At 59.3% G+C, this 27,895-nt stretch overlaps 2 protein-coding genes across 2 annotated transcripts; one reads left to right on the forward strand and one right to left on the reverse strand.

Moving 5' to 3' along the window:
- Positions 1-2,812: 2,812 nt before the first annotated feature.
- On the reverse strand, positions 2,813-12,045 carry SLC9A5 (solute carrier family 9 member A5; the record flags this gene model as incomplete). Its single annotated transcript, XM_079541348.1, has 16 exons — positions 2,813-3,279; positions 3,505-3,636; positions 3,809-3,878; positions 4,021-4,191; positions 4,285-4,411; positions 4,571-4,659; positions 4,740-4,869; positions 5,520-5,590; positions 5,675-5,764; positions 6,028-6,230; positions 6,365-6,585; positions 6,662-6,839; positions 7,031-7,109; positions 7,795-7,958; positions 8,413-8,715; positions 11,895-12,045. The coding sequence occupies 16 exons, from the start codon at positions 12,043-12,045 to the stop codon at positions 2,813-2,815; spliced, it is 2,646 nt and encodes an 881-aa protein (XP_079397474.1).
- Positions 12,046-13,230: 1,185 nt separating this feature from the next.
- FHOD1 (formin homology 2 domain containing 1) lies at positions 13,231-27,783 on the forward strand (the record flags this gene model as incomplete). The annotated part of the gene is made up of 22 exons (XM_079541221.1): positions 13,231-13,401; positions 18,386-18,492; positions 18,571-18,635; positions 19,305-19,372; positions 19,456-19,561; positions 19,647-19,741; positions 20,090-20,201; positions 20,449-20,543; positions 20,623-20,766; positions 20,841-21,064; positions 21,153-21,260; positions 22,491-22,654; positions 23,012-23,871; positions 24,093-24,245; positions 24,425-24,607; positions 24,820-24,939; positions 25,131-25,292; positions 25,370-25,560; positions 25,642-25,834; positions 26,892-27,048; positions 27,131-27,307; positions 27,701-27,783. The coding sequence occupies 22 exons, from the start codon at positions 13,231-13,233 to the stop codon at positions 27,781-27,783; spliced, it is 3,738 nt and encodes a 1,245-aa protein (XP_079397347.1).
- Between the last annotated feature and the right edge of the window lie 112 nt (positions 27,784-27,895).

The following is a 27,895-nucleotide window of genomic DNA, read 5'->3' on the forward strand; positions in this document are numbered from 1 at the left end:
ATAGCTGCTGTGAAGTTGTGGCTGTGCAACTCCACGGGCAGAAGGTGGATACAGAACGGAACATGAAGATAGCTCATCGCAAACAGGCCAGGGGGGAAGCCAGCTCCTTCCCATCTGCAACAGGATCCCACCCGGGGACATCAGCAATCCTACAGAGCAGTGAAGGATCCTGTGTTGCAAATTGCATGTCCCACCACCTAGTAAAAACCCTCCCCATCCTCTCCATCAGCATCCCATAACACCGACCAGAAGCAGCATATCATGGCTCCCCATGGCTTCTCTTGGCCCCAGGAAATGAGTTATACAGGAGGCTGGGAGCTGAGTGCCCACAAGAGCAGTCTGGAGCAGAATGTAACAGTGAATGGACTGAGGTCCTAAAAATGTGTCCGCCCACATATGGTCAGCCTGAACACCCTGCCTGAATCCCTGTTTGCCTTCCCACTGTTCTCACGTGTATGGCTCTGCTGTGCTTTGTGCTTGCTGAAAAACCTGGGGAGGAGTGGGAGGTGAGAAGCTGGATGCCCATTCAGCAGCTTCCCACCGCTGACGCCTGTGTAGGTCATTCTGCAAACATCACATGAGGGAATCAGAAGTGCTGCAGAGATGGAGCAGAACGAAGAAGAGTGCGAGGTGTCCTGTGGGTCAACAGCACCCTTGCTACAACAGAGAACATGAAGCTGGCAGTTCAAGAAAAGGATTCTTCCCTTCAGTTTGATGCCTAGCTGCGTGCCAGCTCCGATTTGGGGCTCCTCAGAACAAGATACGGATTTGTTCTATTTCTGAAGCTTACCTAGGAGCCCAGTAGTCATGGTGCCATGGGAAGGCTATGATTTTGAGATGCTGTGCAGTGCTGACCTGGGAGATGGCCAACACCACCCCTCACCCGCAGCTCGGCTCTCGCATCCTGCCGATGCCCCATTGCTGGCGCTGCCTCGCAGCCTCTGCTGACTTCACAAGTTCTGGGAAAAGGGGGAAAATGGGGGAGCCAAGCATCGGAGAAAGTAAATCACTGTGGAAAAAATGTGCAGATCTAATGGCAGTGCTGGGAGAAGCCTGTGTGCAGAATGGTCTGCAGCAGTCAGACAGCTCCAGGATGGGGTTGCTTATAATAACAGTCGGAGGGCTGTATGTTCTGGGTTGCAGCCTGACAAGCAGCTAATTTGTTGAGCCTCTCTCCGTCCTGGAGAAGCAGAGGTTTGGGCACATGTGCTCGTGGTTTGGCCCGGTTTTTGTGTTTTTCCACTGAGGCACTTTGGTATTTTTAGGCTGAAAGAGATGGAACTGTGCTGTGCTGGAAGGAACAGCTCTGTGCAGGCAGGAAAGGGAAAGACAGAGATTGGAGGAGGAGAATAAGCACTGACAAAACCCCACGGGTGCAGGAGGGGCTGCAAACCCAACCAGGAGGAAGCAAAGCACGTAGAGGTCCCCAGCAAGCCCTGAGTCCAGACCGTGCCACCTGCTCCAACTCTGATTTATTGAACATTACAAAATACTCTGCATATAGTTTCACATTAAAACAATATTCTTGCAAATAAGATACTAAGTCTGGAGTTGTTCGTGGTGCCCACGGCTACAGAAAACACTGACCCAGCTAGAGATTTAGTATGGCCCAATATCAGAAATCAAAACTGGAATAAGGCATACAAGAAATGCAAAACTATATAAAAAACCTTTTAAAAACCTCATGCTCCAGTTGGCAGGGCAGGTACAGAGCAGAACAGCCTTGCTAGCAGTACTGGGTGCCGCCGCCTTGCCCGACCCATGCTGGGCTCATTCACCCAGTGCATCGAAGCATCCCGCTGCCTGCAGACCCAGCACCCCAGGGAGCTGCAATGGGCAGCCATGTGCTTGTTGTTAGGTGTTAGCAGCCCAAATCGGAGCATCCCCACTCCAACTACACCGAGCTCTGAGCAGATCTTGGGGAACAAGATTCTGGGGTCCCTCTTGGGTGGCTGGGGGGCAGGTGCTGGGGCAGAGCTTTGCAGATGCACTCAGCTCTCACCCATCTGCTCTCACCATCTCCCCTGTTCCTGCTTTACCATTCAGCCCTGCTGCTCCCCTTGGTGCCTTCCCAGGTGACGAGCCCCAGGCAACTAGAGGGACTGGGATGCAGGCAGAATGAAGGGTGCCATGCAGGGCTGCTGTCTCCTAGTAAAGCCAGAAAACAGAATGCTGCAGCCATGGGGAGCACACCTGGGTGAGCAGTGTGGGGCTGGCACAGCCAAACGAGTGCCAGAAGTGTCCCTGTGCGTATGCAGCCTGGCTCCCGGTGGAGCCAAACCTCAGTCCTGAGAAGGTCATGGCTTTGCTTCTGCAGTGCCTCCAGAACCCAGGGGACGGAGCTGCCGTGGAAGGGGGCCGATCTCTGCTCTCCCAATGCGCTCTGAGCAACCCAGTTCCTAGAAGCCAGAGGCTGGGTGGGGATGGGCTGTTGTGCAGCAGCCTCCTGCAGAGGCTGGAGGGTCAGCTGGAGGAGCCCATCAGCCAGAACCCCAAACCTCATGCTGGCACAGCCACAGTGGCATCAAGACCACCTCTGGGAGGAACACCTCTGGCCTCCCAGTGCTGCGATACAGGAGACAAAGACCAAAGAACAAGAGAGCCAGATGCGGGGTCTGTGCCCCCTGGGTGGATGGGACTGGTGCCTGCTCTCGCAGCATCACGCCCACCTATCTACCAGCCTTGCATCAGCATGAGCAAAGCCCCAAAGCTCTCCGGCTGCTCCTGGAGTTGGAGGAGACACGCAGAAGCTTCACGAAGCACAACGATGGAGCAGCTGGTGGGTGGCAGCCTGCCCCACACGCCGTGCGTTTCAGATGTGGCTGGCTCTGCTGAACGCGAGCCGCCGGTGCTCAGCGGGGGGCAGCCCCCTGCCCTGCTCCTCTGTGCCCATCAGGGGCTGCAGCTCCTGCTGCTCCACACCCTCGGGGCTGCTGTCGCTCTTCGACCTGCTGCTCTTGGATATATGGCTGGGGAACTGAAAACGTGAGACCTGCTCCGGCGTTGCCTGGCTTGCTGACTGCGGCTGCTTCTCCAGCATGGGGCAGGCGAACCTCCTGTGCTGTGCTCCTGTCTCGATGCCTGGAGGAGAGGCAATGCTCTCCAGGGAGGAGATGCTTTGGTTCCATGCTTTCTGCATATCCACCGGCACGATTTTGGTGGTCTCCGAGGAGACGTAAACAGCCAGGTCAGCCTGGTCTCCTTTCCATGGCAGCTCCTTCTCTGCCAAGGTGGGTGATGGCGGGATGATGCAGGGGCTGGGGCAGACGTCCAAGCTGCCTGGGGGTGCAGAAGGAAGGACAGAGGAGGATACTGTGTGGCTCCTGCTCTTTCAAACCCTTGGTACCGATGGGGACCCTTCTGATCTGGCCCATTTTGGAGGCTCTGCTGTTCCTCCATGGCCACAGAGAAGAGCAGCTCTCCCATTCGTTCTCCATTCACTTTGCTCTTGCCCAGCCCAGGCCAACCTTGCTCCATAGGCAGAGGAAGAACTGACATGCCTACCTGCGGTTGTCTTTCCCTGCAGGACCTCATCGGTGGCACGAGCGATGAACACGATCCCTTCATCATCCTCTCTCTCTGTCTCTGAGCTATCGCTCTCCTCCTCATCAGAGCTGACCGTCACCAGCACGGGAGCTGCAGCCACACAGGGGGTGTATGGAGGATGGTTACCCTAAGAGCTGCCCCCCTGCACCCATGGGAGAAGGATCTGGTGCCAGCAAAACCCAAGCAGGACAGCATGCTGCTGCCATCCCACCCCAACGAGTCCCCTTGCAGGTTCTGAGAACCAATCCTGCGCCCTCCTTACCCGCCTCCTGCCAGGGGACGTTTCTGTGCGTCCTCCCATTGGGTGCATCGCTGGGCAGAGAGATGTTTTTCTGTAGGGGGAGAAGGATCTGAATGGGACCCGACCCCGTCCATAGGCTCTGCAGATGCCAAAGCCCTGCAGCACACCACAGACCCCGCAGGACCTCACTACCCCACATCTAGTAGGGGAGCAGGAATTTGGGGACCGCTTGCCTTCTTCCTGCCCTTTTCCTTCAGCCTGGCTTTGCTCTTGGAGGAGCAGACGTTGTGCTTGGTGGACTTGAACGTCTCCAGGCGCCTCTTCATGTTCTGCCGGAAGATTTCTTTATCTTGGCGTTCTTGTTTATCTGGAGAGATGAAGTGACGGCTGTAGCTGGCCTTGTACTGGCCGAGGGAGAGGCAAAGAGACACAGGGTGAGCAGCCAGCCCCGCGCAGCACCCTCCATCCCTGCTCCTGCTGCAGGCGGCAGTGCTCACCCGCCGCCGGGGCTTGTAGAGGCTCCCGCGCAGCACGTGGTGCATGGCTGCATCCTCCTTGTCCCGCCGGCTCCGCACCGTGTCGATCACCTGCAGGTCCAGGCAGGCACCACTCCCGCTCTCCCTCCTGGGGAATTGGAGCATCCCAATGGATCTGACTCATCCCGATGGACCGTGCCCGTCCCAATGGATCCGACCCATCCCAATGGGTCCAGCCCATCCCAGGGATGATGCAGCCAGGGAGTGCTGCCCAGAGGCCGGGGCGTAGAGGGTTGCTTGTACTCACAGCAGGTTTGTAACCGACGACTCTGACATGGACGTGCGGCTGGGCATGGAGGGCAGCGCCAGCTTGGCAGCTGACAGCACGTGGCCACCCTGGGGGAGTGACAGAGACGGTCTGGAGGGGTTCCCACCACCTCATCCAGTGGGACCCAGCTCCCACCACACACCCCTACCTGGTCCACAAAGCTGATGGCATCGCGGATGTTCAGCTTGTAGTAGACATCCCAGATCTCATCCCGCAGCTTGTAGGCAGATTTCCTCATCAGGAGCTGGCTCAGGTACTTTTTGTCAAACTGCTCCCACCTGCAGCAAGATGGACACGTGGGTGGCTAAAGTCCCACAGGGGATGGATGGATGGATGGATGGATGGATGGATGGATGGATACAGTGGTCATTGGACGTTTTCCCATGCAAAGTCCAAAGTGCCCAAAGCATTGGGAGAAAAGGCTGTGCCTGGGAACACCCTGGCAGAGGACAATAGGAGGGGACAGGACATGCTGCCACATTGTTCCCAAGCCAAGGGGAAACCGGAGACCCAGTGACGGGCGCAGGGCTGGAGCTGGTGCAGCTGCCCAGACAGAGCTTCCCTCCAGGAAGCAGGCTCTCTGCACACTTTTCCTGTTGCAATTCTGCAGACAAACACTCAAAATTTTAACACTTCCTTCCTCAGTATCCAGTGCGTCTCTGTCTGGGGAGTCACAATGACATCACGGCCACCACAGTCCTGCAACAGCTCCAGCCTGGGCAATGCCACCTTGTGCCTTGAGTCATCTCTGCCCAACCTCTCGTTAGGACACTTCTGGAGCATCAGTTTGCATTGGACCATGCAGATGGACAGACATACCCCTTCCTGGTCCTGCTGCCTTGCCTACAGCAGGACTGCCCACCTTGGGATGTCCCCATAGCTGCCATACCACCCCGTCCAGCTGAATGCCAGCAGACAAGACACTCACTTGTCCCGCCAGTAGTGGTAGCCGTGGTGTCCCACGATGTCCTCCACTGCTGCCAGGATATGGTCAAAGGCCTGGAGTGAAGGAGAAAAGGGTGAGAGTGGTGGAGAGTGACCCAGGCTAAGCATGCCTCATCGTGGACTGCAGGGAACACCTACATGCTCGTGTAGCTCCTCATTCAGTGTGGGTTTGTGGTGGTCGCTGCGTTTCACCTTCAGCCACGTCACCAGTGGTTTGATGGTGAGGCCCTGGAATGGCAGGAGAGGGCATGGGGAAGATTGGGAGGGGAAGAGGGTGCATGGATAGGGCTTAAGAGCAAAAGGAGCACAAAGTGACCAGAGGCACTGGTAGTGACAGCCAAGTGCAGTGTTCCCACTGTGCTTTGGGTCTGTGTGATGGCACTGTGGGGATCTGACACCTGGTACCTACGTCCCAGGTCGTGCTCCTCCAGACCCCAAGACTGGCATCTGCCCACGGTGCCGCTCCCCAAGGGCAAAGTGCCCATTCTCACCTGCACGATGACAGTGAAGAACACCACCACGATGGTCGTTGCCACAAAGTAGTCCTTGGCTTTCACCTTTGCCTTGTCCAGCAGGATGACCAGGGCGAAGGCGACAGCTCCACGGAGGCCGCCGTATGACATGACCACCTGGTCAATCCTGTCCAGGGGGATGAGGCGGAAGCGGTTGAGGACGTAGGTCTGGAGGACAACACCTGGAGAAGAACGAGGACAAGAGTCTGGGATGCCACCGGAGCCCCATAGATGAGGCAAAGCCAAAGCCAGGAGCCGCTCTTGGAGACTGCTGCTTTTTGGCAGGAAAATAGCTGGGACAGCAGGACAGACTGACCCACAGCTCTGAAGAGCAGGATGAAGAACAGGGTGCCCAGCACCAGCGCGGTGTCCCATGTCCACTTGGAAGTGTCCACAGCTGACATGCCCAGAAACATGAAGATGATGGTCTCTGAGCTGCTGGCCAGCGTCTTCATGGTGTACTTGACCGTGGTGCGGGATTTCTGGGAGATGTTGGCTTCCACGTACTTCTTGCAGCAGATCCCACAGAAGGTGACTCTGCAGAGGGGCAGAAGGAGCTGGCATGACCCCTATGGTGAGCACCCCTCATTTCCTGGGGCTCCCCAGTACTCACGCCAGGATGGCGGAGAGCGAGACCATCTCGGCAGCCAGGTAGGCAACATAGGCCAGGAGGAAGACGAAGAGCGGCTCGATGATGCGCACACGTTTGGTGAACCGTGTGATGAGGGCCAGAAGGAAGGCGAAGAGCAGCCCCACGGCTGTGCCCCCCAGACTCACCAGAAAGAAGGAGGCTGAGGGGAAGAGGTTGGGTTGCACCTTTGGTGAGACCCCTTGCCAAGCCCCGTGCTCCCACCTGACTCCCCACCAAAGCATCCAGTGATGATGGCTGAGATGGGCTTAGTGATTGCCCACAGCATGGCAGCACCCACGCTCCTCCCCTGTTCTCTATGCTACAGGAAGAGCTGGCGGCGCACATACTCACCTACCCCCTTCACGTAGTCCGTGGCATGGATGTGTGCTGGGCCAAGCTCCACGAAAGAGTTGAAGACCTTGTACAGCACCTGCAGGTAACATAAGTCCTTTGGGAATGGCAGAGAAACTCCCTACCATGGGAGGGGCAGCACAGGTGGGCAGGATGGACCCAAGCATTCCCCTGAGGCCAGCACAGTGGAAGGACCCAGTGGCACAGGGTTGCCCCCAGACTGGGGAGGTCACCTGCACCCTCTGCCCAATCTGGGGGATTCCAGGGCCTGGCCCATATTGGGCTCCGTTTTCATAGGGTCACAGACTGATTTGGGTTGGAAGGGACTCTTACGGGTCATCCAGCCCAGTCCCATAGCATGGGCAGGACACAGAATCAGTAGAATTATTCAGGTTGGAAAAGATTACCAAGATAACGAAGTCCAACTCCAGCTCACTCCCACCATGCCCACTGCCCATCTCCACGGTTCTTGACCACCTCCAGGGATGGGGACTCCCCCACCCTCCAGGGCAGCCTGTTCCAATGCCTCACCACTCCTGAGAATAACTTTTTTTCCTCATATCCACTCTGAACCTCCCCTAGTGCATCTTAAGGCCACTACCTCTCATCCATCTTTCACTACATAAAGTTGCCCAAAGCCACGTCACCCTGATGCTGAACACTTCCAGGGATGGGGCACCCAAAGCTTCTCCAGACAACCTGCTGCAGTGCCTCACCACCCTCGTTGTCATTAGGACTGCAGGGCCCCCCTGGCTCCAACTCACCACAGTGACAGCATCATTCAGGAGGGACTCGCCAAACACAATGATGAAGAGGGTCTCGTTTACATGGACCTCTTCAAAAACTGCCAACACTGCCACAGGGTCCACAGCCGAGATGAGGCTGCCGAAGAGCAGGAAATCCATCAGTCCAGCTTCCACGCCTGGATCTGCTGGGACAGAAGGATAGAGGTGAGGAGGGTCATTCTCCCCAGGTGAGGGACTGTGAGGGTGAAACAAGCCATCAGACCTCTGAGGTCTCCCTGAGGTGACGTGGGGTTTGGCACATGAGGGAAGAAGTGCTTGGACCAGGCACCAAGAGGTTCCTCCGGGCTCAGAGGAGCTCAAAAGAAGGCCCAGGCCAAGCAGGGCCAGCAGCTCCAGCCGAGGACAGGGAACACGGCAGCGAGCCAGCAGAGCTAGCCAAGGTCGGCGACAAAAATAGCAAAGCCATGAGTCAGCCCGATGCTGAGAAGGTCCCCTTTGTCCTCCACACTTGCTGGTCCTGCCAGAACATCATTCCCAGCTCCTGAAAGCTATGGGATCCACGCCAGGGCTGTAAATCTGGGAGCATTTTGCATCTTCCCACCCCCTTTTGGTGACGTGGGCTCCCCCAGCACCCACCCATCAGCCCTGCCTGGTGCAGGCCCCAGAGCGCCGTGCCGGTGGTGAAGGAGTTCCAGAGCGTGCCCACAACCGCGTAGGTGAGGATGGCACCGATGTTGTCGAAGAACAAGCGGCTGGGCATGAAGTAGCCCGAGTCCAGGACGATGGGGGGCAGGAGGAACAGGAAGAACATGTTGGGCTCCAGCTGGTATTTGGGTTTCTTGGCCACGGCCAACACGATGCCGCCCAGGCCCAGCCCCAGCAGGATGAGGAGGCAGCTCTCCGGCACGACGGAGGTCACCTTCCTGGACAGGTGGAACACTGAAGGAAGGAAGAATGTGAGCATCAGCCACATGGGCACGGGGACAGAGCACTGAGCATCAGCCACATGGGCACGGGGACAGAGCACCCTGGGTCCACCGAGTGCATGTGAGCACAAGACCTCCAGCTAGTTGCTCGCTTGGCTGCCCTGCTACCACCACGAAGCCCAGTCCCTAAAGCTCTAAATGGGGTGCTTGTGCCAATCAGCCCACCAGGAGGAAGGCTGTGCTGTGGTCTGACATCAACCTTAGGACATTGGGCTCCTTCCCTCCCTGCGAACTCCATGGATGGACCGCAGCTCTACCCAGCCCAGGGTCTTTTCACCAATGGTGTAAACCTTGAGAGAAGCTCAGGAACTGGCTTCCACGTCTCTACTGCACGTGCCTGTCTGCTCTGAGCCTGTCCCAGATCAGGATCTCAGGTCCTCCACCTCCCATATCACTGCCATATAAGCCAAGCAGTTGGGCATTTTGCTTTTTTAGTGCAGTGCTGGCAGGCAGTGCTGGCTGCTGTTCAAGTGAGGCATCCTGCTCACAGGAACACAGCATACCCCACACAGGGATGGAGACGCTCAGCCCTGGTGATGGGTGACCTTGTTTGCAGCTGTCTGAGCATGCAGGTGGAGCAGCATGCAAACACTGCAGCACGACGAGCGCGTCGGCCAGAGTGCTGGCTGACCTACCTGCATGCAAACAGAAAGTATGCGAGAGCTGCAGATGAAGGGATCCTTGCAATAATCAGCTTATTCCAGCAAGCCATGAAAGAGGATGTATTTAATGGAGCAAGCTGATCACACCCTCATATTCATATATTAGCCCTATGGCAAGGAGCCTGATGGCACAAGGCCACATCACGCCAGCCAGCAGTGGGGTCATGCTCCTCGTGGCAGCCTTGTCCCCATGTAAACCCAAATCATTGCAGCCTCTTGGCAAAATCAGCAGGGCAACCCATGGATTCCTTTGTATTTCTCCCTCCTCCCACCACTGAGGTCTTGCAGTCATCACTGGTGACACCCCAGGGCTGTGGCACAACTTGGCCATCAGGTGGAGGCATCGTAGGGTCATTAAGGTTGGAAAAGAGCTCTCAGATCCCCAACCCCAGCCCACCCCCACCGTGCCCACGTCCCTCAGTGCCTCATCCCCACAGCTCTGGGGCACCTCCAGGGATGGTGACTCTCCCACCTCCCTGGGAGCTGTGCCACCGCCTCACTGCTCTTTGGGAGAATAAATTATTCTGAACATCCGACCTGAACCTCCCCTGGTGCAACTTAAAGCCGTTACCAGGAACCAGCAGGCACCTCGTCCTCAAGTAAAGGGACATCACAGTTTCCAGACCATCACAAATCTCAGTCCTGAATGTTCTGGGTGAGAGGAGCCTGTTGCTTGTGCCAATCAACCCGCCAGAAGGAAGGCTGCACTGATCAAAGAAGTTCACAGCATCGATGGGAGAAGCCCTGCACACAGCCAAGGCATGGGAACACTGCTGGCTTTGTTGCTCTGCACATTGCCGCCCTCACAGCAAATCCCAGCACATGAGCTGCTCTGCAGCAGGGACGGGTGGCAAGAGCTCTAATTTTACACCCGCTAGGCAAGAATTTCAGCATTAACGTTCCCACAGCAACAGTAACTCAGCCACATGTGAATTAACTTCAGAGGCATCATCCCCGCTCCAGACATCCCCAGCACGGGATGTGCCATCGGGGGGGACTCGAGGACAAACCCTGCTCCCCCCCCCACGGGGCTCAGGGTCAATCATGGAGTCATTAAGGTTGAAAAAGAAAGCTAAGATCATCAAGTCCAACCACTGACCCATCGGCACCATGCCACTAATTGTGCCCCAGCAGGCTCGGAGACACCAAAACCAATCGGTGCTGGGAGCAGTGGGGTTGGGGTTGGATGCAAAGGGAGAAGGTCGGGACCCACAGTCCCCTCCCTGCAGCCCTTTGTGTGGGTGAGGGGCGGCTGTGGGGCAATGCTCATCACTTCTCCTTTCCCTCGTCCCCACAGCAAACAGAGCAGGAAAGGCAGCAGAGCCTGGATGATGCCTCGCTGTGCAGGAAGCCAACACTCAGCCCGGTTTTCTCCGCCTCAGGCATTTGCCTGCTGCTTGCTTGGGGCACCCCAGCATCGTGATGGTTTCCAAGAACAAGAGCCTACAGTTTCACTTCCCCATCACACAGCACTGAAGACGCTTCCGCCCCTGCAGTCACAGGGCTGAGAGCTGGCAGCAGCTCTTCTGCACCAGCCCGCGCCCAGCACCCAGCACCCAGCACCGCCACCCAGCCCTTGGGGACCCTCTGACCTCGTCCCCATCTCCTCCCGTGCCCCTGGGCACAGCAGTGCCAGGGCTAGAAGCAGGGGTAGGATGCATCCCCAGGCCATGGGATACTGCTGTCACATCACTGCCAGCAAGCACCAAGCTGTGCCCACCCAGGTGGCTCACGGTGGCTTCTCTCACCCCACAACCAAACGTGGGGCGGGAAAGGGAACGCACCAAGGGAAACCCAAATAGATGAGCTGCCCGAGAATGAGGCGTGGAGCCAGAGCTCCTGCCTGTGTGCTGCACTCGGCAGCTGGAGGTGGTGGCACAGCTGCAGGCGGAGGGCTCGATGTCTCAGCTCATGATTTATTCCTTGCAGAGGTTTAGCTGCGAGAAGGCCGAGGGAGGATGGAGCGCGAGGTGCACAGCCGTGGGCTGGGTGATGCTGGAGCAGGAGGAGGGCGGCTGACAGTGACAGCAACACCCTGCCCTGGGTGTTAATGCATCCCCGCTCCCCCAGCAGCACTTGGAGGAGGACACCCGCTTCAAGGTCACTGTCACACCTCCTGGGTGCCCGCTTTGTGCCACGTGGCTCCGGTGTGACCCACCGGCGATGACCACCCAGCACCGCTCCCAACCCTGACAGCAGCTCACCCCACGGGCTGTCCCCTGTGTGCCCACCCTGGGGGGCCACCGATGTGTCTCCTGGGTGTCACCAGCCAGGCTCTGCTCCATCACCGCTCATCACGCCTCCGTGGCAAAGAATGGTGACCCTCCGGGGGCCACCGAGCGCCGTGCTGTCACCTCCGGGGTGACGCGGGACCGCCCTTCAGCCCGGTGTCAGCCCACCCCCCAGCTGTCACCGCTGCCCATCCCGGGGCCGCGTCACCCGCGGAGCCCCCCGTCCCGGCGGCACTCACCGATCTTGGCCAGGCTGGCCACCAGGATCCAGGCGGCCACCAGGCACGGCACCTGCACCTCCTGCCACTGCCACCGGAGCAGCTCGGCTCCCGCCGGAGGGACGGCGGCGGGGCCGGGGGAGGCCGGGGTGCCGCTGCCCGGGGGATGCATGGCCCCGCACCTCCGCCGCTCCGCAGCTCCGCCGGCCCCGCCGCGACGTCACCGACAACGGCGGGGGCAGAGCCCGGCCCGCCCCGCAGCGCCCGCCCCGCCCCGGAGCTGCTCCATCCGCCCCGGTCCCCGGCGCTGCACAGGTCCCAGCGATGCTCAGGTGTCACCACCACCTGCCCCGGTGCCGCCCCCCGCAGCGGCCGCGGTCCCCAGTGCTGCCCGATGCCACCCCCACCTTCCCCGCTACCATCCCTGCCCACCCCGGTCTCCACTCACCTTTATTGCCCCAGTCCCCTCACTGCCCCATTGTCACCTCATCTACCCTAGAACCCAATGCTGCGGTGTCACCTCAGCAGTCCCACCTGCCCTGGTCCCCAGCATCACCCTGATGCCACCTCCTGGTGGCCAGCACTGCCCCGCTCACCCCAAGCAGCACCTCCGTGCCACCTCACCCCAGCTCTGGTCCCTCTGTACGTGCCCCAAAGCCTCCCCACCCCTCAGTGGTCTCCTTGCAACCTGCCTTGGTCCCCCTCCCTCCCCCCACCCTGATGTCCCCTTCTTCTCCCTTGCTATTCCCTCCATCCCCTGCTGTCCCTCTGTCCCCCTGCTGTCCCCTACATCACCTTCTGTGCCCCCATCACCTGCTGTCCCCTCCATCCCTTGCTGTTCTCTCTATCCCCCTGCTGTCCCTCCATCACTTACTATCCCTCCATCACCTGCTGTACCTCCATCAAATACTTTCCCTTCGTCACCCGCTGTCCCTCCACCCCCCCGCTATCCCCTCCATCCGCCTGCTGCACCATCACCTGCTGTCAGGTGATCACCATCACTATTCCTCCTTCACCTGCTGTCTCCTCCATCACCTGCAGTCCTCCTGCCCCCCTACCGTCCCCCCGAGGGACCATCCCTGCACACCCCACGCACGCAGAGCATCCCCGTGCACCTGGAGCCCCTCAGTGCCTTCGGAGCATCCCTACGCCCTCTCGCCCCCCGCAGCCCCCCATCCCTTCTCCCCGCCCCCTTTTAACCTTTTGGAGCTTCCCGAGCAAGGCCTCGCTTACACCCGCGGAGGGCGCCCGAGCGCGGGGCGGTGCCGGCGCAGTGCCGGGGCGGTGCCGGGGGGCCGTCCCGGTGCCACCCCCGGAGCACCGGACGCTGTGCGGCAGCGGCGGTGGCGGTGCCACCATGGCGGAGGCTGCGGTCCCGTGCCGGGTGCAATACCTGGAAGACTCCGATCCCTTCGGTTGCGGCAGTTTCCCGGAGCCCCGACGTGCGCCTGTTTACGCCGTGGAGGAAGCGCTGGCCCTGGGAGCGCAGCTGCCCGCGGTGCACCGGCTGCTGGGAGCGCCGCTGCCGGTAAATAAGGGGGACGGGAGGTGGGGAGGGCGCGCTGAGCATCCCGAGCGTGGCTGTGGGGCTGGGATCCCGTGGGGCTGCGCGGTGCCCGGTTGCTGCTTGGGGATAGAGGGGCGGTGGAGGGCTCGGAAAACTCTCTGCAGAGAGTGGGCACAGCCGTATCCACACCCCCACGTCGGAAGGACGTGGCTGTGTGGCTGTAGCCATGCGCTGCCATGGGGACACTGCTGCTGCCGCGGTGACCGGAGCGTGGGCAGTGTCACCGCGTGTCCCCGAGAGCCGCGGGGTCTGCCCTCGTTCCGCCTGATGCCAACCCGCCCGGAGTCGCAGAGGAAGTGGCTTTGCCTTTTCAGGCCGGTTCCCATCCGACTGCAATGGCTTGGGGCTCTGTGTCGGCATCCCACGGCACACTGCGGTGGAGCGCGGTGAGCCCCCAGCACGGCCCGAGCGTGGGATTCAGCCGCCTGGCCGTGCACGGGGCTGCGGGGCTGCCTGCCCCTTGTCCCACTCAGCGTTTGCATGGGCTGGAAGGAAAGCCCCGCAGAAAATCTTGCACTGAGCAACTTCCTCTGGGAAGTGGGGAGGGAAGGAGGCACAGCACCGGGGGTCTGAAGCACTGCTGGCGTCCCAACCCAGGCTGGAGCCTCCTCTCCCCACTTCCCTCCTGCCTGGGGATCCCCTGTTGGTGCGTTGCCATCAGAGTGTCCTTCACAGTCCCTTCCTGATGGGGGGTGGGTGGGTTTTCTCCCCTTCCTCCCCTTTCTTCCACGGGCCTGGGACACTTCAGCCGTGGCTGTGCATCTCCATGGCACCAGTGCGCAAAGCTGGGGGCGAGGCAATGGGAAGAGGGTTGCTGCGAGACCTTCCCCTGGGCAAACGAGCTCCGTTCGTCCCCACTTTCATTTTTTCATGAGGCAGAGCAGCAGCCTCTCATGGTGTCCCCGTCATGGGATTTTTGGCTGCTGACTAAATGCAGTTTGTTTGGGAACACGCAGCTCCAGACATGACGAATGGGGCAAACTCAAATTTCAGGCATGCGTCCTCCCCACCCCGGAGCTGTAACGGGATCGGCGGCCCGGGGTGCCACCATGGGGACAGGGACATTGTGGAGCTGGAGCCAACCCCCCTCCCCACGCAGTGCCCATGCTGCCAGGTGCCTCTCACAGCCCCATTACTCACCGTGCTATAATTAGGAAATGAACAGTCATTATTAATTTTTTCCCCTATAAACCTCAGCCCTGGACGCTGCGCTCGTCCCGCTTCGCTCAGCAGCATCCTCCCACCCTGGGTGCCCCAAATCCCCCAGAATGGAGCCGTGCAGGATTCACTCTCCCTGCCCACAGGCGCACGGCCCCTCGCTTCCTCTCCGTGCAGCTGATGGCTTTTTCATGCTTTCCGGAAGCCGTTTGTGCCTGAAATACCTTCCCGGCCCGCTTTCCGCAGCCTCATTGTTCTGGTCCGGGATGATGCTATCGCATCCGAGCTTCCAGCAAGTCATGCAGGGCCCCACTGAGTGATGCTCCCTCTGGGTGCAGGCTTGCTTTCAACCCCTGTGAGTGTTTTGCTTCAAAATCTGTGTTTGCTACAAAAGCACGTGACCGCTGCAGAGGAAATCCCATTGCAAACTACCTGAATTGCAGAGGGCGGTGGTGAGGCCGTCTCCGTGCCACCGCTGTCCCTGGATGTCCCTCTGCATGCCCTGCACCCTGCCCCAGCACTGTCAGTGTAGGGATTTTCCAAACAAAACCAAACTGCCCCCTCCTCTGGAAACCTGCAGAAGAGCAAAACCTGTGTTGGCGATGGGTTTGGGGCTTTCACTTGCCCAAAGTCCTTGCTTCTGATGGGGTTGGGGCCCCCACGTGCCCAAAATCCTTGACTGTGGTGGGTTTGGGGCCATTGAGCCATGGGGAACTCAGGGCTGGATGGAGAGGGCGGCGTGTGAGCAAGTCTGGGCCGTGTGTGCTGTGTGCCCTCCAGGGCCCTCCTGCCTTCCTTTCCTTTTTTTCCCCACTGTGGGCACTGTCCCATCCATCTGCTACCATCTGTCAGCAGGAAAGGGTACGGGGCAGCGCCCGGTAATAAACACCTCTACCAGCCCAATGTCCCAAAGTGGCTCCCACTGCCCAGTCCTTGTGCCTCAGGGTGTGAGATGAGGAGGGGGGAGAAGCTGCAGGCACAGTAGTGTGTATTTCAGAAGTGAGCTGTGCTGGGTTTGCTTGCACAAGAGGTTTGTTGGCTCGCAAAGGTGGCTGTCGCCATGGTGTAGGGTGCAGAGCAATGCTGAGTTATGGATGCTGTGAGCTACGAGCCTACTTCACACTGCATAAAATTCATCCTGAGCTTTGTGGCCTCAAGATTGAACCTCGACTGCAGAACATAGCAGAGATAAATGAGCTTCAGTAAATCCCCCATCTCCTCCCCGTAAGCCGTGCTGGGAGTCCCGTGGCACTGCACTCTCTGGTTTGCAGTCCGGGCGTTGCTCTGGCTCTGCCCCAGGAGAAGCCTGCAGCTGAGTTTTACAGCTCCTTTGGGTTTCTCCAGAAGTTTCTCTTCTTTGGGTTTCTTGGGTTTGGCTGCTGGGTCTCCATCACCTCCATCCCGAGGAGGTGAGGACCGTCCCCACGTCCCACGCTGTCACCAAAGTGTTTCTTTAAATATGCTGAAAGGTATCAATATGCCTGGAGAGTTCCGCAGCTCAGCAAAGTTGGGAAAGTGTGGTTGCCAAAAAAATAGAAAGTGTTGGAGATGGGGGAAGAAGGGATGCTTCCGGCACCAGCAGATAGGAAGGATGCTGTGCAGGGCTGTGCCAAGATAGGGCACTCAGCTCGTTGTTGCTTGGATGGTGGGGTCGGTTTGGATGTGTCTGTCTGTCTTGGCTCTGGAGACCTCCAGATGTGCTTGTGGCTCCATCATCTTACAGGTCAGTGATATCTCCATTGCTGCCCCATGGAGACATCTCCATTAAGTGTATTGGAGAGGGCAGTCCTGCTCTGTGTGCATCCATGAGCCATCATTTGCTACGTGTATCATCTCTGAGCGTTGAAGCTCATGGTGCTGTGTGTTCCCACCTGGCTGGAGCCATGCTCCTGTGCATGGTCCTTGTCCCCTTGGGATAAGTCCCAAAAAGTCCCCAAAACCAGTAGCCAGAGGGCACTGCACTGCTTTGTGAGGCGTGAGTGTGGGATGGATGCTCTCCTCTCTTTCCCCTCCCTGGGTTCGCTGTGATCCCACACCACTCTGTAACACTTTCCCATGCTGCAGGCAAACGAATCAAAGCTGGGAGCAGGGACACAGCCACTGCCCCATGGCCTCACAGTGCTGTCCCCATCAGCACAACCCAATCTTGCCCAAGGAGCAACGATGCCCAGCATGGCAAAGCACCCCACTGTGCCACGCTTATGTCCCTTGTCCCTTTCCCCGGGGGATGACATTGGCCAGGGTAGGCACATCCCACTCACCTGAGCATCCCCTTGTGGGGAGCACAGCCAGGCTTACACAGCTGGGCCGTGTCACCATCCCTGACAGCAGCCAGCTGTCATCCCCAGCTCACAGCAGGGGCCATTTCTTCCCTCTGGAGCTGCACGGAAGCTGCATTTTGGTGCATCCTGGAAGGACACATGGGCAGGAGTGGAAACCTTCCCCCAGCCCTCAGCAGTGTTTGGTGCATGTAGCCATGGCTGGGGGCAGCAAGAAGTGAGGTGAGAATGCTGACAGCATGGTGATGGACTCCAGCCCAGCAGCACTGCCCTGCCAAATTGCTGCTTATCTACAGGCTGAGTCAGACGGCGAGGCGTCACTCCATGCACACGCCATGGTTTGGGCTCATTTCTTTTTGCCCTCTGGGTTTGGCGATGATGTCACACATGCAAAGTCTTGCTTGGGACACCGAGCACAGGGAGATGCAGGGGATGGATCCCTGGTGGTGCTGCATGGGGCTGCCCTGGGGCTTCCCCAGACTTTTGGAATGGTGGGGACTCACCTCCTGGCCCCTGGAGTGATTTGGGGTTGAAAGTGGGGTTTTGCTGATGATCCCTATGTCTCCTCCCTGGATGCATCACGTTCTGTGTTTGGAGTTTTTTGGGGGGGTTAGTAAAAGTAAAGGGGGTTTATCCCTGCTGCAGGGAGAGGCGTGGGAAGGCACACGTGGATGCTGTAGGATGGGAGCAGATGCTGTAGCACCAGGGCTGCCTTTGGCCCTTCCCCTCCCACTACGTGGCTGGGTGTGGACCTGGGGCTGAGTCATGGGGCTGAGTCAGTGCAGCCCACACACTGGGACGCCCGTGTGGGGCTCACCATGCGCAGGGATCCTGCCCTGAAGGGGACAGCCACTGCCGCCAGGCTGGGTCTCACCGAGGGACAGTTGATGGCCTGGGGCCACGAAGGCATGGACCTGCCAATGCATGGACTGCCAAGGCATGGGGCCACTAAAGCTTGAGGCCACCAAAGCTTGGGATCAACAAGGCCTGGGGTCAACAAAGCATAGGGCCACCAAGGCATGGGACTGCTAAGGCGTGGGACCACCAAAGCTTGTGGCCACCAAGGCTTGAGTCTACCAAAGCATGGGGCCACCAAGGCATGGGGCTACCAAGGAATGGGACAACCAAGGTATGGGGCCACCAGGGCATGGGGCCAACAAAGCGTGGGGACACCAAGGCATGGGAGCACCAAAAGCATGTGACCATCAAAGCATGTGCTCACCAAGGCCTTGGGCTACCAAGGCATGGGGCCAGCCTTGCTGTGTGTTTCCCTGGTGTGGGGCTCGCCATTTCTCCAGCAGCTCAGTGCTGGTCTCTGTGCAGGGGTGGAGTTCCTGAAGGATGTGGTGGCACCTGCGATCCAGTGGGAGCGGCCTGGGGAAATGGGTTTATAGTAACGGAGGGTGGAGCTGCCTCCTCCGTCAGCCAGGAAGGACACTGCTGCCACCCCCTGTTGGGGACCTGGGCTGGGCAGGTGGCCCCCATCTCACCCAGCTGTGTGTCCCCAGCTGGAGGACTGCACGCTGCAGGTTTCCCCATCCGGCCACTACCTGGACCTGGAGCTGTCGCTGCTGGAGCAGAAGGATGACCTGGAGGCTTTCTACGAGGAGGTCAGGTGAGGCACGCGGGGAGCACTGGGCACGTGGGGATGTTGCCCCTGTGCCAGCGCTCAGCCCGTATCCCTTTGCCCTAGGAAGGGCCGGCGGCCAACGCTGATCCTGCGCACGCAGCTGTCCGTCCGTGTCCACGCCATCATCGGTGAGCTGGGGGGGTCTGCTCACCGCCGGGGCCGGGAATCCATCGCACGCTGCGGGGATTTGGGGTCATCTGAGCGAGTTCTAAACATAGCCCTGGTGAATGCAAACAAATGGCTCACGTGAGGACGAGCGCTCGGACGCGCTGAGGCTTCCCATCTGGAACGAGGGGAAAAGCCAGCAGTGCTGGGAAGGAAAGGACCAGCAATGGGGTCAGGGTCGCGCTCCCCACGCGCGGTTCCCAGGCTCTGGAATGCTCCATCCCAGCGACTCCGGGAAGGTTTGGCAGAGCACTGGTTGGCCTGGCCGAAATACATAGGAAAACAGTAAAAAATAGACAAATGGGTTTGGCGAGCTGCGTGCCTCCTTTGAAGGCTGCCAGCCGTGGGATGGGGACGAAGGGCAGATGGGGTTCCTGTGGGTAGCTCAGCCCCGGGGCTGTGCCTCCTGCCCGGGTTCCTGTTTCGGTTCAGCGCAGAAAACCAGATATTTGTGTCATCGCCGGGCAGCAAAAATAGAAAGAAAAGAAAATAGGGAAGTGGCAACACTGGAAGAAACGGTGGTGGTGGAGCTGCTGCTGCTCCCGGCCCGATGTGTGTCCCACATCCACCACTGCGCCGTGTCCCCGTGTGCCGCTGTGCCCAGCAGCCCGTTCTCATGCCTTTGCTTGCAGAGAAGCTGTACAACTCGCAGGGCCCGGAGCTGCGGCGCTCCCTCTTCTCCCTCAAGCAGCTCTTCCAGGTAGGTGGCTCCGTGTCCCCGCTCTGGAGGTGCCCACGTCCCCCCAGCACCTGCGTGGGGACATCACTGGGCTTTGCTCACAGGAGGACAAGGACCTGGTGCCAGAGTTTGTGAACCTGGATGGGCTGACGTGCCTGATCAACGTGGGGGCAGAGGCGGACCAGAACTACCAGAACTACATCCTCCGTGGTGGGTACATGGCCTGTCCCCCCCACTCAGTGGCACCGCTGATGGAGCGTGCCTGATGCCACCACCCCTTGCCCCTGCCTTGCAGCCTTGAGCCAGATCATGCTCTTCGTGGATGGGATGCAGGGTGTCATCAACCACAACGAGACCATCCAGTGGCTGTACACGCTGTCAGGAAGCCTGGTAAGCTGCCATCACCCCTGACTGTGACTGTGCCCATGTGCTGTCCCTTGGGGGTTCACACCGTGCCTTGCCTTCAGGATGGGCTCAGTGCCTTGGGCTCATTGGGTGCTGCTCTTCAATGTCATCAAGAGTCCCCGTGGCCCCTTTATGTGACCTGGGCACAGAGGTGGAATGTAAGAGAGGGCCCAACTTTGGGTACCAGCACCCATTGGCCACCAGGATGCCAGCTGTAGGACCCTGAGCCCACAGCACCCTTCTCCAAAGCCATCAGTGAAGCCAAGCCCTGGAGAGCGGGTGCAGCCCACTGTACTGCCAGTGCCCTGCCACAGCCACTGTCCTTTGTCCCAGTTTCGCCTGGTGGTGAAGATGGCCCTGAAGCTGCTGCTGGTCTTCGTGGAGTACACAGAGCCCAACGCCCTGCTCCTCATCCGCGCCGTCAATGCTGTGGATCAGGCGAGAGGTGGGTGCAGCCCCAGCCCCCAACCATGGATCTTATCTTGGGGATGGTTGGGTGCAGAAGACGTGGGTTGTCCATGCCCCATGGCAGCCACAGAGTGTGACAGCTATGGCACATGCTAGCCATGGCCAACGGGAGACCGCCAAGAGCCCTCCAGTGGGGATGAGGAGGGGGTGAGATGCTCAGGATGCAGTGCTCCGTATGCCAAACCCAGTGCCTTGGTGCTACCTACACACGTTGCTTGTCCCAGGTACGTGCCCATGGTCCAACCTGATGGCTATCCTTGAGCAGCGCAATGGGGCTGACACGGAGCTGCTGGTGTTCGCCATGACACTGATCAACAAGGTGAGCACCAGGGCTGTGCCACAGGGCCACCTCCTCCCCGTGTCCCCGGTGCCAGCCCCGTCCCTTTGCCACCACCCAGACGCTGGCCGCCCTCCCAGACCAAGATTCCTTCTACGATGTGACCGACTGCCTGGAGCAGCAGGGCATGGAGAGGATTGTGCAGCAGTATTTAAGCAGCAAGGGCACTGACCTCGACCTGAAGCAGCAATTTGTCCTCTATGAAGTGAGTGGGGCACCCAGGGTGACGGCAGTGTGATGCATCCCCGGGGTTCACAGCACGTCCCCATCCCACTGCAGAGCGCACTGCGGCTGGAGGACGGCGTGGAGGAGCCGCCAGCAGGCGGGCGCAAGGAGCGCAGGAAGACAGACGAGGGGCGGCGGGGGTGGAGGGCACAGGGGGGCAGTGCTGAGCTCGACCCTCTGCAGAGCTCAGAGAGTCCCGGATCCCCATCAAATGAGACCCTCAGTACTCCGAAGGAGCCCCCTGTTGAGGACAGCCCTGAGCTGAGCATCCCAGTGGAGTAAGTGTGGGATGCGGGGATGCTGCAGTGTGACATTTGGGAAGTCCTCCATGGCACTGTGCTCTGTCTGCATCTCCTCTTTCTCCAGGCCCTGCCCCAAGAGTGTCTTCAGCAGCGCGTCCAGCCTGCGGCTCAGCCTGTCCAGCCCTTCAGCTGAGAAGGAGCCCCCCAGCATGGGGGAGAGGAGCATCTACAAGTAAGGGATGGTGCCCTGGGGGTTCCACCACCACGTCCCCTCTGTCCCCAGGGCGCGCTGGGGCTGGTGAGGTTCACAGGACAGGAGAGGGCAGTGTGAGATGATTCAAGTGCAGGGCCTTCACAGCATCCTTAGCCCCACTGGGGTGCGCACACCTCTGCTCCAGCTCCATCTCTTCCCCCTCACTCCTCCTCTCTGCCCACGCTGATTCTCTCCTCTGCCCACTCTTTCTATCTTTTCCTTTTGCAGGCTGCACCAACCTGCTGCTGTCTGGTAAGTGTCCGGGCTCTGCGTGACACCTGCTTGCTGTTCCCAGCCCTTCATTTCCTCTGCTTGCACCCTGTCTGGGTGGCCAGGATCTCCGTACCACAGCTGTTCCACTTGGGGTGGCACATGTGGCTTCCATGCCATCTCCAGCCTGCAGCATCCTGGTGGCAGGTCGGGTGGCTCTGATGACAGGGACAGTGCTCCCAGTGTCACCAGCAATATGCACGAGCAGTTCTTGCTGTGGGTCCTCATGCCACACCATCGGGATGGGGGTGGGAGACGAGATCTCCATTAGCGGGGGCTAACCCCTATTTTCCCTCAGGCGGGAGGATGCCCCCTCCTTGCATGGGGACAAACCTATTCTGAAGAGGTTTGAGTAAGTAGAGGCATGCGTGTGTCTCCAGGCATGCGCTTCCTCAGGCTGGATGCTCCCAGCTGTGCAGGGCAGGAGGAGCAGGAGGGTGCCACGAGTCCCAGCTCCAACACTTGGTGCCCTCCTGGGAGCTTGTTCTTGCTGCTTGTTGTGGTGGATATCGGCTTGGGACCAAGTGGCAGAGGTGGTGGAGGGAGGTGGTGGAGTCTCCATCCTTGGGGATGCTCAGAAGCTGCCTGGACATGGTGTTGGGCACAGCTCAGGGTGGCCCTGCTGGAGCGGGGTGGCACCAGGTGACCTCTAGAGGTCCATGCTGGCCTCAACAATTCTGTCCCCATGCTTCCCTTGCCTCCCACTGGGCCATTACATCCTTGTCTTGCTGTTCCCAAGCCATGGTGCCCTTACCCATTTTTTTGAGGTGCTTGGAGGTGGCTGGGGCCACGGGTGGATCCTGTTGCGGTGTGGCTCATGCCAAAGATTTTGTTGTGGGATTGGCCCCATGCAGGGCTCATTGTGTGGTGCTGTATGGTGTGGTTTGTCCATCCCCATCCTCACCATGCTCCCAGACAATAGCTGTCCCTATCTCGCAGAGCTCGCTTCTTGGAGAACCTGGCTGCTGCCCAGAAGGAGAAGATGTCTGCCATGGCCAAGGGACGGATCGACATCCTCAGTGATGTTGCACCACTGGAGCATCCCATCGCTTGGGATGGGGACAGCAGCAACCCTGATTCCAGCACAGAACCACCCCGCATGAGTATGTGCAGGGCTGGGTTGGGAGTATGTCCCTACTAGGAGACCCACGTGGGCATTAGGAGCCCCTCTGGCCCCAGCCCACCCCATGGTACTGTGTGCCGTGGTGGTACTGGTGCCATTGAACAGCTTAGGTTGGAGGGGGCCTTCAAAGATCATCCTGTTCCAATGCCTGCTGTGGGCAGGGTGTCCCCCACCAGGTCAGGCTGCCCAGGACCCCATTCAAGCCTGGCCTGGCCAGGGATGGGATGCCCACAACTTCTCTTGGCAGCCTTCTCTGGCCATCCAGCACCCACAAGGAATGGACTCCTAGCCCTACGTGCAGCACCTTCTCCAACAGGTGGGCTCTCTCTCTCCACAGGGTCCCATGCAGGCCGGCAGGACGTCTCCGACTCTTGCAGCACCATCTCCTCTGATACCAAGTTCATGCTGGACATGCTCTATGCCAAGGGCTCCACAGAGCCAGGGAGGCAGAAGGTCTTCCCCGAGGAGCCATCGTTGTCCCCACACCAAGGAGAGCTGGACACGGACACGGGGTCCAGCTGTGCCGAGGGACCTGGTGGTCAGGAACAAGAGAATGGCCGGCCCCACGGTGGGCTGGTGGCTAGTGCCCACGCCAAGCTGGCACGTGCTGCATCCAGCATCGATGCCGAGAGCCACACGCAGAAGCTGGAGAACACTGTCATGATGCCCGTCAAGAACGACGTGGAGTTGTCATGGGAGCGCCTGGAGGCTGGCCCCGTACAATTGAAAATCAAGGACTTGGACTTCACTGACCTGGGGGAGGAGGAGGACTTGGACGTCTTGGACTCAGGGCCCATTGCCAATGGCTCCTTCCTTCCTGCCAGCATCAAGGCAGCGAGTGCTGGAGTTCTCATGGCTCCCCCTCCTCCCCCAATGGTCCCTGGTTGCCCACCACCTCCACCTCCACCACCCATGGCTCCTGGCTGCCCACCACCTCCACCTCCACCACCCATGGCTCCTGGCTGCCCACCTCCCCCTGGTTTCTTAGGCCCCTCAGCCGCTGATGGTCCTTCCCAAGCCAAGAAGAAGAGGACAGTGAAGCTCTTTTGGAAGGAGCTGAAGCAGCTGGATGGCACTGTGGGGTCAGGAAGATTTGGGCAGGCAACACTGTGGGCATCCTTGCAAAACGTTGAGGTCAACGCTGCCAAACTGGAGCATCTCTTTGAGTCCCGTGCAAAAGAGATGCCAGCTTCCAAGGTACCAGCAGGCCAGAGTTTTTGGGGGTGTTGTGGTCTCAATGTCACCCCATGCTGTCTTGAGGATGGGTAGCTAGAGCCTTGAGACTCAGTGGGGAGGATGGGGGAGGGGGTGATGATGATCAACACATGGGTGTGTGTGGTTCACCCTCACATCCCATGGTGTTTCACAAAGGTGAGCCCTCTGCCTGGCTGCCAGCCTGCTCCCTGTTACCTTTGCAGAAAGTTACTGATGGAAAGAAAGTGGTGGTGGTGCTGGATCCCAAGAGGAGCAATGCCATCAACATTGGCCTCACCGTGCTGCCACCTGTGCACATCATCAAGACAGCCGTGCTCAACTTTGATGAGTTTGCAGTCAATAAGGAAGGGATTGAGGTGAGCACTGGAGAACCGGCCCACCAGGGTCCCTGCGTGGGTCATTTCCCCTGGTCAGGAGGTCTCTGTGCCATGGTGCCCACGCTGTAGGTGGCCCTGATGTGACGTGTCCCATCTCCCACCATCCTGGAGGAGCAGTGACGTTGTTGGTATCTGATGTGGTTCTCTGTCTGCCTTAGAAAATCCTGACCATGGTCCCGACCGAGGAGGAGAAGCAGAGGATCCAGGAGGCCCAGCTGGCCAATCCTGATGTGCCGTTGGGCTCTGCGGAGCAGTTCCTGCTTTCATTGTCCTCCATCAGCGACCTGACGGCCAGGCTCCAGCTCTGGGCCTTCAAGCTGGACTATGAGAGCCTGGAGCAGGTATGGGGCCACATACCTCATCTTCCCCTCAGCGGTGCCCTTGGGATGAGCCGTGGGGGAAGTGGCCACATCCAAACATGGGGCTGCAGAGCCCCAAGGCAAGCATGGGGTGCTTGTGCCCATGGTTGAGGACACCAGGATGTTCCTGGTTGAACATCCCCCCAAGGGAGGTGACTTCCAAGGGATCTCACCTGCACCTGTCCCCCATCCAGGAAATTGCAGAGCCGCTGTTTGATCTGAAAGTGGGCATGGAGCAGCTGGCCAAAAATCACACCTTCAAGTGCATCCTGGCCACGCTGTTGGCCATGGGCAACTTCCTGAATGGCTCCCAGGTGAGGAATGGGGTGCTGGGGGATGCAGCTTGGGTGCTGCATGGAGAAGGCCAACCATGGCATATGCGTGCCCAAGACCACAAGAATCTCGGGAGGTGGTGTGGGTGCTGGTGATGGTCTTCTTGGGGAAGGTGGTCTCTCAGCGGGAAGGTGGCAAGATGGAGAGGCCCCACTGAGCATTGGGGTTTCAGAGCAGAGGCTTTGAGCTGGGCTATCTGGAGAAGGTGTCGGAGGTGAAGGACACAGTGCACCGGCAGTCCCTGCTCCACCACCTCTGCCAGATGGTGGTGGAGAAGTTCCCAGAAACCACGGACCTCTACTCAGAGATCGCCTCCATCACTCGCTCTGCCAAGGTGAGACCAAGCCCAGGCCCTACGCCTTCACCTCACCACCACCAGCACCAATGGACAAAATCTCCCACTCCCCTTAGGTTGACTTTGATGAGTTGGCCAACAGCCTGGTGCAGCTGGAGCGGCGCTGCCGGGCGTCCTGGGACAACCTGAAGGTGATCGCCAAGCACGAGGCCAAGCCGGTGCTGAAGAGCAAGCTGACCGACTTCCTCAAGGACAGCACCCAGCGCATCGTCGTCTTGAAGGTGGTGCACCGGCGTGTCCTCAACAGGTGGGTCCCAACCCCGGCGCATCACCGGCCCCGAAGTCAACCTATGGGGGGGTGGCCGTGCCTTGATGGGTGTCCCTGCAGGTTCCACTCCTTCCTGCTCTACCTGGGGTACCCGGCGAGCGTTGTGCGGGATGTGAAGGTGATGCCCATCTGCAAGCTGCTGCGGGAGTTTGCCCTGGAGTACCGCACGTGCCGGGAGCGAGTCCTGCAGCAGCAGAAGAAGCGTGCGGCCCATCGTGAGCGCAACAAGACGCGCGGCCGGCTCATCACAGAGGTATGGGGCTGAGCACGCCACCACTGTGCCCTGTGCTGATAGAATGAGAGGGAGTGGCCTCATGTTGTGCCAAGGGGCGTTCGGATGGGATTTTAGGAACGATTCCTTCTCTAACAGAACGGTGAGGCAGTGGCACGGCTGCCAAAGAGGTGGGGGAGTCATCACACCTGGAGGTGTCCCAGAGCTGTGGGGATGTGGCACTGAGGGATGAGGGCAGTTGGCACGGTGCAGGTGGGCTGGGGTTGGGCTTGAGGATCTGAGAGGTCTTTTCCAAGTTTAATGATGAGTGATTCAGCTCAGAAAGCAAATGGAATCCTGGGCTCCATCAGCAGAGGGGTAGCCAGCTGGGCAGGAATGTGATCGTCCCTCTCTACTTTGCTCTTGTGAGGCCCCATCTGCAGCACTGTGTGCAGGTCTGGAGCCCCCACTACAAGAAGGGCGGAGAGCTGTTGGAGAGGGTCCAGAGGAGGGCAAAAAGATGATCAGGGGGCTGGAGCACCTCCTGTACAAAGACAGGCTGAGGGAGCTGGGCTTGTTCAGCCTGGAGAAGAGAAAGCAGTGGGTGACCTCATTGCAGCCTTCAGTACCTAAAGGGAGCCTACAGACAGGAGGGAGTCAACTCTTTGAAAGGGCAGATAACAGCAGGGCAAGGGGAAATGGTTTGAAGTTGAGAGAGGGGAGATTTAGGTTAGATGTCAGGGGGAAGTTCTGTACTATGAGAGTGGTGAGGTGCTGGAACAGCTGCCCAGAGAGGCTGTGGATGCCCCGTCCACCCCTGGAGGTGTTCAAGGCCAGGTTGGATGGGGCCCTGGGCAGCCTGGTGTAGCATTAAATGGAGAGGTTGGTGGCCCTGCCTGTGGCGGGAGGGGCAGGTGGAGCTTCATGATCCTTGAGGTCCCTTCCAACCCTGGCCATTCTGTGATTTTACAATCCTATGATTCTGTGAGTGGTCATGGTGGCGATGGGCTGATGATTGGACTTGATCTTGGACTTCCAACCTTAATGATCGCGTGATTCTGAGCTGTGTCCCCAATGCCTGCTTCTTGTCCTGCTGCAGACCGAGAAGTTCTCTGGCATCACCGAGGCATCGCCACCCGCTGTGGTGTCAACCAGCCCCACGCAGCAGGAGCAGGCAGAGGTGGGCCACGAGAGCATGAAGAGCATCCTGAGCTCGCCCACGGATGTCCCTGCCCGCCGCAGTCGGGGTGGCCGCGGTAGGAGCACATCGGAGATGGGGTGGCAGAGTGGCCCCAGGGAGCGCCCAGTTGATGCCAGCATCCTCATGTTCCCATGCAGTGACGGGGCTCTCCAGCCCCAGCCAGGGCTCCCCAGCCCAGGAGGATGTCCCCAGCTCACCCGACGACGCCTCGGATGAGATCATGGACCGCCTGGTGAAGTCGGTGACGCACAATGCCAACCCCCGTCCCTGCCCCAGCCGGGAGCGCAGGAGGTCCCGTGGCAACAGGAAGTCCTGTGAGTCCCCAGTGCCACTGTCCCCACACCCTGTGCCCCCGTGTCCTGGCCGCTGTGCCCTATCCCCATGTTCTGTCCTCAGCATCCCTGTCCCCATGCCCTGTTCCATCCCTGTCCCCATTCTGTGCCCCTCTGATCTTTCCTGTCTCCAGAGCTCTGCTCAGATGCTCTTTCCTAACTTTTGTGTCCCAATCCCAACTCTGTGTCCCTGTCCCCGTGTCACCCTATGCCCCGTCTCTGTCCCAAAGCCACCCCATGCCTTGCCTCCTTTCCCTGACCCCTCCATACCCCTAACCCTGGCACCCACCCATGCCACCAGGACCCCTTATACCCACACCAGGGCCACAAAGCCCAGTGCACAGTGACCCAGCAGCCACTCTCCTGTCCCCACAGTGCGACGGACACTGAAGAGCGGGCTGAGCGATGAGCTGGTGCAGGCGCTGGGCTTGGGACAGGCACCGGGCATGGAGGTGTGATGTGACCACCTGCATCCCGTGGGGAAGAACACAGGGACGCTTGGCACGCTCCGCACCTTTGGTCTCACCTTCAGCTCCAGAGCACGATGGGAGCGATGCTCCAGAGCTGCTC

The sequence above is a fragment of the Tetrao urogallus genome (assembly GCF_951394365.1).
Source record: "Tetrao urogallus genome assembly, chromosome: 12".
Taxonomy (NCBI): Eukaryota; Metazoa; Chordata; class Aves; order Galliformes; family Phasianidae; genus Tetrao; species Tetrao urogallus.